Consider the following 14,086-nt stretch of genomic DNA (forward strand, 5'->3'; position numbering starts at 1 on the left):
CATATTTAATGTCAATTTAGATTTTTAAATGTATTGTTTTTAGTTCTAATTCACGAAATAAATTTTTCAAATAAGTTCGTAGACTTGTCAGGCTTTAAACAGGTTAGACTTAGCGAATCTAAAAAGACTCTATAAAAAATAACAAACCTAGACTTAGATCATCAATTTATAATATGAGTCAGATTCGTTACAATCAAAATTTGGCTCTGCCTATTTTCTGTCCTACTTAAAATCTAGAAAGGTTATAATAAATAAATGGATATAAAATACAGGGAGATTTTCTTTCGGTGTACAAATAAAGGGAGATTTGTTTCTTTAGGAGTTTAGGTAACAATATCCATGGAGACTTCAGTCCAGATTAAAGTCTGATACACCTTAAGCCCAATTAGTCCATGCACTAAAATTATTCCTTTTTAATTAGGACTGCACACGGATCAGATATAACCTATAATTTTATCTGATCTGCATTGTATTCATTGGATCGGATCTGATATGATATCCATATTTTTCAGGTTGGATCCGATTTGATTCGATCCGATCCAATCCATATATTTGCGGATCAGATATCATGTATATCCGTATAATTAAAAAAAAACTTTTATCATTTTGTTTGGCTGAAAAGAAGTTCAAAAAATTTATTTTTTTACTTGTTTTAAACTTATTTATTTCTAAAATATTATCAATAAAAGTTCTCTTGAATAATAAAAAACAAATAATAATAACACAAGATCTAAGTTTAATGATTTTAAGTTGAAGTACAACAAAAAATAAGGTATCATAAACTATACTATTTATATGAGACGTGTGCATATGCGAATTTGCGGATATCACTGCCAAATCCACAATCCGATCCTACCATAGTTGTAACACCCTACAATACAGAGTCTTATGCTTAAGTCATAATTCAGAGATGGCAAGATATTACGACATCTAAAATAAAATTTAGTACGTATAGTAGTATGAATGATTCATTATAACTAGGAGCCTTTGTAGGAAAAGGGATAAACAAAAATCGCAACTCGAAAGCACAACACTCCAATGGATAACGTAACGAACGAAGGATAAGCCAACACAAGATTATATATATACAAAGGAGTGTCAAAAACAGGAATATCAAGACTCAAAATCTGGTTGCGAAGATAACCGGTCCGAGCATAACAACATATACATATAAATAGAATAAGATACCCCAATGAAACTCAAAGGGACACAAATACAGAAAACCTATTCTCCAAAATCTCCTATAAGAGGAGTCATCACAGTTTGTATTATTCAATGGAGATAAAAGTATCTAAACAAAACATATGAATCAAAACAGAGTCCCGAGAACAAAGGATCTTCGCTAATCCAGAAGTCTCCAGCATGCCTCAACGAGAAACCTCACGTCCTGCATCTGAAAACCACAAAATTCGCATGGGTGAGAACCAGAGGTTCCCAGCATGGTAACAGCTTCCACATATATAATACATAATAATAGAGGAAAGCCGAAGGCAATCCTAGAACTTCCTCCAGATAATTCAAAGCTTATAAGCAAGCTAAACCATAAAGGGCATCTGACTAAAGATTCTTCAGTCTAACTAATACTTCCCTTTCCAATTTCTTCAGACCTCCCAACCACCAGCAGGAGTATAATATAGCAAACACAGTTATTTCAAACAAGAGATATATAAATAGGAACAGATAAGGCATTTAGACGATTAACAAGTAATATGCAGTCAAATAAGCAGTCTCAAACAATTCACATAGTATGCATATGATGAATGCCTGTCCCTAATGGCTGATGATATCATCTGTTGGTTATAGAGCCAACCCGACAAGTCCTAGTAGCTAACCATTGGACTGTCCCTCTGTCGTGTCTCCCCAACTCGAGTTATACTCAATATAAACTTGATCATAATCATGATCCATATCCATCACCCTCACTAGTGAATATTTACAGGGGTGAGCTCATCTGGGGCTTTCACAGCGCCCGGCCACCCTGACGACATAGGGTCAAAAGAGCTTTGAGTCTCAACCTAGAGCACGTGGTGGCTAGCCACTTGCTTCCTTCCAGGGAAACTCTCATCGCCAACAGTGGAAGTGCAACATTCACAATTCATTCAACAGCATATATGTATTTATTCTTAGCCATAATCATGGCTCCGCCGTAACACGGCAATAATCCAGCCACCCGGTTCACGGTTAAATCCATAACCAGCCATCTGGCTCACGGTTAAATCCATAACCAGCCATTTCATCAACGATTACGGCCTTTCGGCCCATGGCATAACAAGCACTTCCACCGCCATCCTCCACATCTCACATAATTATCTTTAATCCTCATTGATCATTCTTTTTTTTTCCTTGCTTCACTCACAAGTTACCACATTCACTAGCTCCTTTTCTCATAGCTAGGCATATCATAATGATTTAAGACATAAGTGGTGAGATCGGAGGCTTCGAAGTATGAAATTTGGCTTTTAAAACTCAAAAATCAACTTTGGAATGAAAATAGATCCACGCGCTTGCGTATTCCACGCGTATGCGTGGATGGCCACAAAACTCATTGGCGCGTAAGCGCCCTTCACGCGGACGCGCGAATTCAAAAATAGCCAACGACGCACACGCGTCAACCACGCGTACGCGTGGGTGCATTTGCGCCCCAGGCACAAAGTTGGCACAACTCTGGCACAACTCTCGGGAAAATCATCATCACATATATGACCACATCATATATCTCAACCATTCAACAACATCATCAATTCAATGCCTATCTTAGGGCCTCTAGCCTAAGTATTTCCTACCACATTATATATTAGATACGAGAAACCGAGACCGTACCTTAGTCGATTTCTCAAGCTCAACCGGAGCACTTCCAAACCACTTTTTCTCAAGCTCTCAAGGTCTCAACACCTCCAAGCACATATTTTTACTACCAAAAATCTCTTTTCAAACTTTTCAAGGTCTCAATCAAGCCCCAAAATTCACATACACACAACCTAAGTCACAATCATCATACCCATACACAATATCTCAATACCCAAACATCATATAACAATAAATTACACTAGGGTTGAGAATCTTACCATACCCAAGGTCCAAAGAGGCAAGATTAATCTTCTCCTTCAAGAGAGTTGGGTCCTATAACATCAAAGAGCCCAAAATCTCAACATTTTTGCTCATGAAACTCGAAAACAAGGTTGGAAATTCGAAGACCAAAACGTGACTTACCTCAAGATTGATTGTATGGGTTTTGTAGAGCTCTCCGCGGTGAACGCGTGGCCGCAAACGGTGCAGCAATCGGAGCTCTAGATCAAAAGTTATGGTTGTTTGAAGATCAAGTGAGAGATAGAAGTTGAGAGAGTGTTCTTCCCTCCATGGCCTCCATTTCAGCGTGTTTAGTGTCTCAAATGAGGAGAGAGAGTGCTGAAAACTAGGGTTTTGGTTTAGTTTAGTTGGGCCAAAGGCCCACTTTGGGTTCGGTTGGTCCGGTTTGGCCCGTTTGGTCCAATCTTGGTCCGAATTCCACAAAATTGGTACCAAAATTTTCATCTCAATCTCCTCTATCATATTAAGCCATAAAAATCACATTTTTGGCTTTCTAGAATAAATTCTCATTTATAGGTTAATTAGCCGTTAATTAACCGAGTCTTACAATAGTGTGAATTGGATCCGATCCAATCTGATGACTTTGCAAATCGGATAAGGATAATTACCACAGAGATGCGGATATTATCCGATCTACGTGCAGTCCTACCCTTAAAGATGGTTACTGGTTAGGATCTGTTTCTTAACTGGAGCAATAAATAAAGATTTATTATATATAAATATATAATCTATTTTTTTCTAGTTTAATTAGGTAAACTTTTTAAAAATAATTTATTAAAATTGTTTTTGAATTTTTTAAAAAAATTGTAACAGTTTACAATTATATTTGATAAAATTATTTTTAAAATAATTTTAGTAAAAAATAAATATTTTTTTAATTTTAATAAATATAAATTAACTTTTAAATACTTTTTTAAATATGTTCAAATAAAAATACTCGTATGATTTTTTTATTTATCAAATACTAAATAAAGTACTTACATTTTTCAAAATTACAAGCACATTTAAAAAATTTACCAAAATGGAACCGACCATACCTGCTTCTGCTTTAATATGGTAATATGGCATTATTATTGAGATTTATTTGTGAATTGTGAATAATAATAATTATAACATTTTTGTTACCAATAATTAAGAAGAATTTTGGAGTTCAATGAAGGCTCCTTTAATCCTTTGGTATAACAAACAGCTGTATTAGGTGACGAATACTACTAAGTATTATTACTTACATTGACATGCAAGCTAAGCTTTTCAAAAAGAAGTGTTCAGCACCGCCATGAACTGGCCTCCTTTATTGTACAGCTTTGATTGAAACCAAAATAATTTGTCAATTAAAGATAGAGCTTCTGAATGTGGTGAAACATGAAATTTCTATTTGTAGAAGAATATAGCTCTTTTCATGTATTCAATGATCCTCAGCTACGGTAGGTAGGTTACCTTTGCAATCATATAATTTTTTTAACAATTTCATCAGATTATTAATATTAGCTAAAATATATTTTAAGAGTATATATATATATGTTAAGAATGTGATAATAAAAATTATAAATTTTTTTATATATTCAATATATACATTAAAAATATAAAAAATATATTTTAAAAAACATAATAAAATATTTTTTATTTATAATATTTTTAAAATTTATCATTAGAACATATATCAATAAAATTTTTAATCTCATCATCAACATGCATTTGCTAATAATTAACTTATTATCTTTGAGTACTGTATAAGAAGGACCATTATTAGATAACATTCATCTGAATGCATATTTTTTATTTTTATTTTTTTTATGTGAACTACATTGGATATAATACTAGTATTTTTATCTGTAATAACATTATGGATATATAAATTTTTTAAAATTACGTTGATTTTATCTTGACATTATAGATTATCTCAGAAAAAATCAATAGAATCAAACTACTTTACGAAAAGGTCGTAGGAGACAAACGTTTCTATTGTCTAAGAAGACTAGAATCTCTGTAAATAAAAAAAATCAAATAAATAAGCTTTTTAGTTATTATTTTAATTTCATGTGAAATAGTTTAATTTTTTACTAATAATTAATTTTAACATTCATTATCTAAAACTTGAAAGAATTTAATGTGTATACTTTTATATTTGATTAGGTATTAAGTTTTTGCACAAATAAAAACAATTAATTTTCATGTTTGTTATTTAAAAATATATTTTTTCTCTCTCTATAAAAAATATAATTAGATATTAGTATAAAATAATGTATATTAATAGTTATAAAATTAACTCAAAATTAATTTCTTTTGAAACAATTGAATCTTGATTCTAATTATTAATCATAATATTAGTATTCTTTCCAAATTATATATAATAAATTAAAGAGATGTGAAATATAGATTATTAGAAAGATAAGGGGTAACAATTTGAAACTAAATAAAAAAATTAAAAAAGTATGTATAATAATAATAATAATAATAATAATAATAATAATAATAATAATAATATATTTTTATGTGAATAATATTATGAGATATTTTTTAAAGGATGTATTTTTATAATTTTATAAATTTATTTAAATTATATTATTTTATTAATTTTATTTTTTGTAAAATAGAAAAAGTAGAGAGAGATAGAGCATGAGAGAGAAAAGTGAGGGAAAGATGCAGAAGAAGAATGAAAGAAAAAATTTGTTTATTTTGGAGAAAATATTTTATTTTAATTATAATGAAAGAATATCTCATGATACATATTAGAAGTAATATATAAAGTGGGAATGGTAGAGAAAAAATAGAGAAAGAGAGATAGGTAGATAAGAGGATGGAGGAAGAGTTTATTCATTTACAGAAAAATATTTCATTTGAATTTTAATGAGAGAGTATGATATGACATATTTTGGTTTTTAAATTAGTAATATAATATAGTATATTTTAATTTTAATTACAATTAGAAAATGTCATGTTGCACACTTTGATTGTTAAATTTGTAATTAGTCATTGATAATGATATATAAGAGAGAGAGAGTAGGTGAAGAAATGAGAGAGAGAGAGAGATGGGAAGAGAGAATTCTTTAATTTTGAAAAAAATATTTAATTTCAATTATAATGAATGAATGACATGTGGTATATTTTAATTGTAAAATTAGTAATATAATAGATAGATAGATTTAATTTTAATTTAATTTTAATTACAATTAGAAAATGTCATGTTGCACACTTATATTGTTAAATTTGTAATTAGTCATTGATAATGATATATAAGAGAGATAGAGTGGATGAAGAAATGAGAGAGAGAAAGAGAGAATTCTTTAATTTTGAAAAAAAAAGATTTAATTTTAATTATAATAAATGAATGACATGTGGTACATTTTAATTGTAAAATTAGTAATATAATAGATAGATAAATTTGATTTTAATTTAATTTTAATTATAATTAAAAAATGTCATGTTGCGATTGTTAAATTTGTAATTAGATATTGATAATAATATATAAGAGAGATAAAATAGGTAAAAAAATGAGAGAAATAAAAAATTTATATTACTATCAATGAGAGGTGGTAAAGAATTACAGTACCTATAACAATTTAGTGATATAGATGTCAAGTTATGAAAAAAATGATTTCCAAATCAATGCCAGTGCCGTTCCCAAAACACAATGCTTTGTCCCTCTTGACCAACAACCTATCAATGAGTACAACTCTCTCTGGAGTATGCTTCCGCCTCTTCACTTTTGGTGCATTATTTACGGTGCTATTTTTGAGATCAGAAGTAAAAGTAGCAGTAGTCCAATAATCACGACGTGATGATAATGATGCTGTCGAGGAGTAGATATGGAAGAATTGGCGGCGACGATATGAGAGTGGTGGGAGGAGAAGAATGAGAGAGGTGAAGGGAGGAATTAGTTAATTTAGTTAGGGTAAAAGATGGGAATGAAGAAGATAAAAGAAAAGAATATTTTAAAAATTTTATAAAATTTGTAATGGAATTAACTTTAAATTTAAATTCAATGATTGGTTAAATTGATCAGACGGAGTTAATTTTTTATGATTATAAGTCTTATTTAAATTAGTCATATGATCAATTTTATCGGTGTTTAAAATTTTCATGATAAAAAATAATTATTTATTCTTAATAATATATAATAAATTTAGATTAGCAACTATTAGTTATTAGTTATTTATAGGGCTAGAAGTGAGTCAAGCCAACTTATGAGTTAGTTTGAGCTCGACTCGTTAATAATTCGATAAACTGAGCTCGTGAGCTAGTGAGCCAAACTTGAGTTTAGAATTGAGTTCATAAATTAAATGAGGCGAATTTGAGTTTGGATAAGCCCAGCTCATTAGCTTGTGAGCTGACCCGATTATATATATATATATATATATATATATATATATATATATATATATATATATATATATATATGAAATAGTACTATATAATTATATATATTAATGATCTTAATTATTTAAAATTTCATATTTATTTTTTACATATAATTTTGATGTAGGACATAAATAAAAAATTTATAATTTATTGATAGATAACCAGGACGGTTCTACATACATTGTTGTGGGGGCAAGCGCCCCCACTACAATTTGAAATTTTTTTGAGTAGTATATGATAATAATATTTATTTACCCCCATTAGATTATTAAATTTGACCCCACAATAAATTTTTACTCAACTTTTGGTACTTAATCGTCAATTTAAAAATTTTATATTAGAAATTCGTTAAAACTTAGAATGATCAATTCTCAAATTTAAACGAAATTAGTGTTCTTTTTTAAAAATCAACTTAAAAGAATATTATTTATCTTATTTTCAAATTAGCTTTAATTTTTCATAACAACTGTATTAATTGAAAGAACTTTTTTAACTATAAATATAAATAAGAGTCGACTTCTAATTGTGTTAGGAAGTGAATTTTAAATAATTATTTAGTAATATATATAAAAAGAGAGAAATTTTGATGGTAGTTAACAGAAAAATTATTTAATTTTTTAAAATATAAAACCTAAAATAATAGAAATTTAAATTATATATTATTATTTAAATTACTATTTTAGTATTGTAATTTATATATTAGATATTTTGAAGGCTAATCATATTTTACAATAATAAAATATAATCATAACAATAATTATGTTATATGTACATAAAAAATAATTATTTGTATAAAATATATATTAAAATATAAAATACACATTAAAAATAAGTTAAACAATACATATTTATACACAGATATATAATAATTAATAAATAATTTAATATTTAATTTTTTATATACATATATTATTTTTATTATAAAAATAATTATAATGTTATATAAATTTTGCCCCCACTACCAAAATTTTCTGGATCCGTCACTGTAGATAACAATATATAAAATTGATCTTTTTAAATATTTTTTTTAAAATATATAAGTTATAATTTATTGATATAGAATTATAGATTATGTATTTATGTTTCTATTATTTGAGCTAGCTCGTGAACTCGAGCCAGCTCGTGAGCTTTCGGTGAGTCGAGTTTGAGCTAAAGAAATAGGCTCGATTGTTAATGAGTTGAGCCATGAGTCAAGCTCAATTTTTATGAGTCGAACTTAAACTTGATTTAACTCGACTCAACTCGGCTCACTTCCAGCCCTAATTATTTAGGCCGGGGCTGCATATAATTTATATAATCCCACCTGAAAAATTATGATATACATATGTCTTTACCCAACATTTTTTTAATTTGAGATTCATCACCATCAGTTTAGAAGAATTGGAACTAATTGATTCGATATCACACCATCTTTGTTTCGGCTGGAAAAAGGATGACCATTTTCGTTAGGCATGAGGTATATTGTAATATATCTTTGAAGTTGGTTTGTCGGGTATATAATCGTTTAATTTCTTTGTTAAGTAAAAAAGTACAGTTATATTAGAATCTTGTAGATGAAGAAAATTACCATAAGAAACTAATTCTGTATATCATAATCACCGTAATAAAAATCAATTTTAATGGCAAATATTTAATGACAATAACACAATATTTATTATATGTCTTATTTATTTTATATTTTTGCGTTAATTATATATTTGTTGTTATTATTATACATTATAATAATAATTATATATTTTTTGTCATTATTAAAAAGATTTTTATCGATAATTATATAATTATTACTAAAATTTTTTAGCGGTAAAACATAAGACAACTAATATCTAATTGCCGGTAAATATATTAGTGATTATTTTAATTTTATGATCACTAAAAATAAATTTTTTAGAAGTGAATGTAAATGATCCACTTAAAAATGATCGTATACAAAGGTTAATTATGACTTATTAAGGATCGAATTCTAAATTTTTTTTATCGAAGTTCTAATATTATGTTATAATATTCATAGAAATGACAATTATAAAAGTTTTGTAATAAAAAAAAAGTGAAATGAGAGAGAAAATGTGCGTAGTTTTTTTTTACTAAATAATTGACGACTAAAAATTGACTAATCTAGTGTCGATTATAAAAAAAATACAAAAATAATTATATATCCATCATTTATTTTAAATAATAAATTTAGATCACTCATCGCTCTTTAAGGTAGGATTTATATCATCCAAACGAACAAAACCATTAATATTATTAAACGAATTATCTACCACAAAATCATCGATTTTAATATATATATAAAAGGCGAAAAAAGATAAACGACTTGATTGTTTATTTTAATATTTTGTATTTAATAAGACAATTTTTCAACACACTATTGACCTACTATAAAAAATACTACAACATTATTGGCAGATTGCGGCAGTTCTGGAGCCATATTGCGGCGGTTAAATACCCGCAAAAAGGTAAGTCGCGGGTAAATGGTTAGCGGTGGTTTAAGCTAACCGCTGGAAAAACCGCCGCGGAATAAGAAATGTTTTTGCAGCAGTTTTTTACTTGCTGTCGTAGGGGGTTCGAAAAAGATATATAAATTTTGCGGCGGTTAACAACCGCCGCTAAATACCAGGAAAGCAAACAATATAACTGTTTTGCGGCGGTTAGAAACCACCGCCAAATACAGGATTCTTATTAAAATTTTAGCTTTTTTTTTATTATTTTGCCTCTTTTAAAATAGTCTATTTATTCAACTTTAATTTATTAGTTACCGATTAATTTAAAGAATTTTCAACCAAATAAAACAACTAAATAACACAACAAACCAAATTATATATATACAAACATAACATATATAATAAGATTGTCATAAGTGCATCATTCAATATAAAGTAAAATTCAATAATTTGAGGAAAATAAACATAAAGCACTAAACCAACTTAAATTCAATAGTATCTAATAAAATTGATTGAAAATCATTATTTTTGTTGCGGATCATAATTGCCAGATGAAGATGGCCTTGCGCTTGACGAGGTGGTGTACTACCCAAATAATCCAGCTCCGCAGACTTGAGAATTGAACGAATGAAGCCTTAGCCAATGGCTATAGCCTTTTTATAAGTTTTTTGTTCTTTGGCTAAAGCAAGATTCTTGCCTACAAAAACGGCATTCACATTCTAAAATATTATAGCAGCACTACAAACAACAAATGTAAATATAACAGATGATTTTTATCTATTCAAATCTTGGCAGACTTACTATAGAACTCAAAAAGTAAGAGTAGACAGAATTGACATTTACTTGAAGTTGTTGACTATAGTATTCAGAGACCTTTTTTTGCGCCTCCTTACTTTTCGCAAAATCTGCTGGGTTTCCTCTTAGTCTTTTTCGGTCAAATTAATAAATAGATCTGCTCCAAACACAAAGAGAAGCAATTATTAGTGTAGTAAATATCTTAATTTTGTATCTAAAACAATTAATCTAAAAAATTAATAAAACCTAAAATAACATTACATTAAATTGTTCCCAACACCTAATTATCAAAAGCTGTTAAAAACCAATATAGTAATTTTTTTCTTTATCCTATAAGACTTCAATTAGGTAAATTGACCAAAACCCACAGTCCATTATATTAAATTTGGCATAAAACGTTACCAAGTGAATGAATTTTGTGCATTTGGATCAAACATATATGACTTTACTATAAACTAGTGCAACCAAATTAGCTAAAAATAATGCTTGAATAAGCATTACTCAAAACATCAACATATAATCACCGTAATTCTGAAATCAAAACACAGCAACAGCATACCAACAAATGGTCAAAAAATTTTTCAGAAATATTTCAAAATCAACAACAGAAATTAAAAGACAACAACAGCAAAGTATTCCATTTCCATTTTCAGATATAATTTCACCAACAACAGCAATCTAACATCAATCTTTCGAATGGGTTCACATTTAGAACATACTCAATTCAATGAACAGTTCATGAAAAGAAACCATCAAACAACACAAAACCCTAAAACCAGTGCCACTAACCTCTTGCGGAGAGCAGGACGACGAAGAAATGATAGTGAGCAGTGAGATGACGGCGATCAGTGAGACGAAGACGAGACGATGACGAGCAGCTTTAAGCCTCGGACAAAGACACCACAGGATGATGGACGACATCCGCAAGAAGAGAGAGTCCGGTCTTCGAAAATGTGGAAGGAGGAAGCCACACGGCAGCCGCGACATTGTTGAAGAAATAGGGTTTTGGTTTTTGAACTTTGAAGAAGGGAAGTTTTGGGTTGATGATATAGATTCCTAATGACATTCACGAAAGGAGGCGGTATTGAGGAAATGGGGGATGCGTTAGGGTTTCGATTTTTTTGTGGTTTTTATAATCTTTGAAAATGACGTCGATTAGTTGTCAATGGCTTGATGTGTTAATCATAAAAACATAAATTATCTAGTTTTTACACAATGAAAATTAAAGATTTTATATTTCATATTTAAATTACAAAAAGGACCAACCAAGGAGATATGTCGGTACTCTTATTGTAACACCCTCACTATCAGAATGACACGCTTCTGGCTGCGTTATTCTGATAGAAAGAAGTATTACGACGACTCCATATACTTAGTTGTAAAATATTGAGCCTTTGACTCAAAATCGTATCAATGTTCTTGAAAAGCGGAAAAAGAATAGTTTTTAAATAAAACAAAACAAGCATATACATGTACAATACTTCTTACTCAAGTAACTTATACATATTATATACATACAAATTATACAATTTCTATCCCTCTTACATAAGATAATATTGATGGAGAAGGGTAAATAAATAAAAACTAAACAGCATTAATGACTAATCGAAACGCATTACAACCCTTCATGAGCTTTTTCACCCGTCTCCTGAAAAGATAAAGTTGTAGGGGGTGAGAACCTAACCACACGGTCTCACCACGGAGTTCCAGAATTGTCATAAGATATTTAATAAGAAAACAATTTTCAAGCTCAGTGATTATCATTGCCTTATGAATCTTTTTAAAAACCAAAAGCTAATCGTTCAAAAAATTTTCAAAGAAACAATATTCAATCTTTTAGAAATCCAAACCCTTTCTTTATTATAAGAAAATCTTAATCAGAGACCAACCACAAAACCAATCAACACTATCATCAATTCAGCACCAAAGCTCATTCTCAAAAGTAGCATACCAGGACAAACACAGGCAAAATAGACAAAGAAAGCATATGTTTAGGTAACAGTTACAGCAAATAGTTCAGGTAGCAGTTAAGAACAGTTTAACAATTAGGCAAACCAAAACAAGTTCAAACCCAAGCAAAGCATACAAATGCATATGATGCATGCCTATCCTATGGCTAATGAGCTCATCTGTCGGTTATCCAGCCAACCCGACAAGTCCGAAAACCTTAGATTGTCCCTCGACGTGCATCCCCAAGAGTCTATGCATAACTTTTTCACAAATAATCAATATTGCTCAATGGGGATAACATTCCCGGAATTTATAGTGCTTGGTCACCCTTACGTCGTAGGGTCAACAGAGTATCAAGTTTTAACCTGGTACACATGGTGGTAAGCCACGGTACTTTACCCAGGAAACTCGTGTCTCAGATAATTCAAATTTATAAGCCATATGAATAATTCATTCATCATTTATCAATATCTAAGCCATTCTCAATTTCATCATCATTCATCAATCCATATCTCATTTCCAACTTCATTCAAAAATCACATTTCAAAGTCAATCCTCAACATCCTTCTTTCCATTCCATTAATCAACGATCCCAATCCAAAACATACGTCTTTCTTTTTAAATAAATCAATCTTAAAACATATAATGTCTAAAACCAAATCTTTTTAAATAATTACTTCAGATGAAACTTCCAATTTTTATAAAATTTGGGCAGCATCTCCTCTAAAACTTGGACTCTGCCACCCTTTTCGGGTCCCATCCAAAACATTTTTTAAACCTTTCTCAATCATTTCCAAGTCTTAATCATTTTTCAATCCAGTTTCAATATCAAATTATTTTCAAATTGAATCACTTCCAATAATAAATCTTTTCTTCAAAATCAAATCAGCTCTAATATTGAGTAATTTATAAAATCAAACTAATTTAAAACCAAACCGCTTCCAAAAATCCATTCATTTTCATACCTCAAGTCATTTCAAAAACCAACTCAGTTACAATAGCAAACTAACTCCAAGACCAGAAAAAAAATCCACATTTAATAACATCAAATCAAATAACTTTATGAATCACTCTTTTATCAATAACCATACATCACTGAAGTAATTAATAATTCAATACAGCAACAGCCACATCCATAGGGCAAACGTAATCCCAGAAATATATTTTTTCCATTGATATCTATTTATAACAACCCTGTAAGATAAAATTAAGTTTTAAGAAAACCCCTACCTCGATCGTGACTCAACAACGTGACAAGACTCTTTCTCCTTCCCGCCCGCAGCAGCGACAGCTTCAATCGCGACTTGTAATAACCAGGACTCGACCCTACGTTACTAAAATATTAGGATTTTCACCAAACTCATAATATAACACATATACACTAGCTATGAGGATTTCAGAATAGAGGTGCTTACTGTAATAAAGGAAAAACATGGAAATAAAGCGGCAGTAGT

The 14,086-nt window shown here is 29.7% G+C and overlaps 1 protein-coding gene across 1 annotated transcript; it reads right to left on the reverse strand.

Moving 5' to 3' along the window:
• Nucleotides 1-1,064: 1,064 nt before the first annotated feature.
• LOC140177220 (uncharacterized) lies at nucleotides 1,065-11,669 on the reverse strand. The gene is made up of 4 exons (XM_072210336.1): nucleotides 11,472-11,669; nucleotides 3,211-3,405; nucleotides 3,066-3,120; nucleotides 1,065-1,393 (listed from the first exon to the last, which is right to left on the reverse strand). Exons 1-4 carry the CDS (start codon nucleotides 11,667-11,669, stop codon nucleotides 1,368-1,370), a joined length of 474 nt encoding a protein of 157 aa, XP_072066437.1. The 3' UTR covers nucleotides 1,065-1,367.
• Nucleotides 11,670-14,086: the final 2,417 nt, after the last annotated feature.

This window comes from Arachis hypogaea, chromosome 2 (assembly GCF_003086295.3).
Source record: "Arachis hypogaea cultivar Tifrunner chromosome 2, arahy.Tifrunner.gnm2.J5K5, whole genome shotgun sequence".
Taxonomy (NCBI): Eukaryota; Viridiplantae; Streptophyta; class Magnoliopsida; order Fabales; family Fabaceae; genus Arachis; species Arachis hypogaea.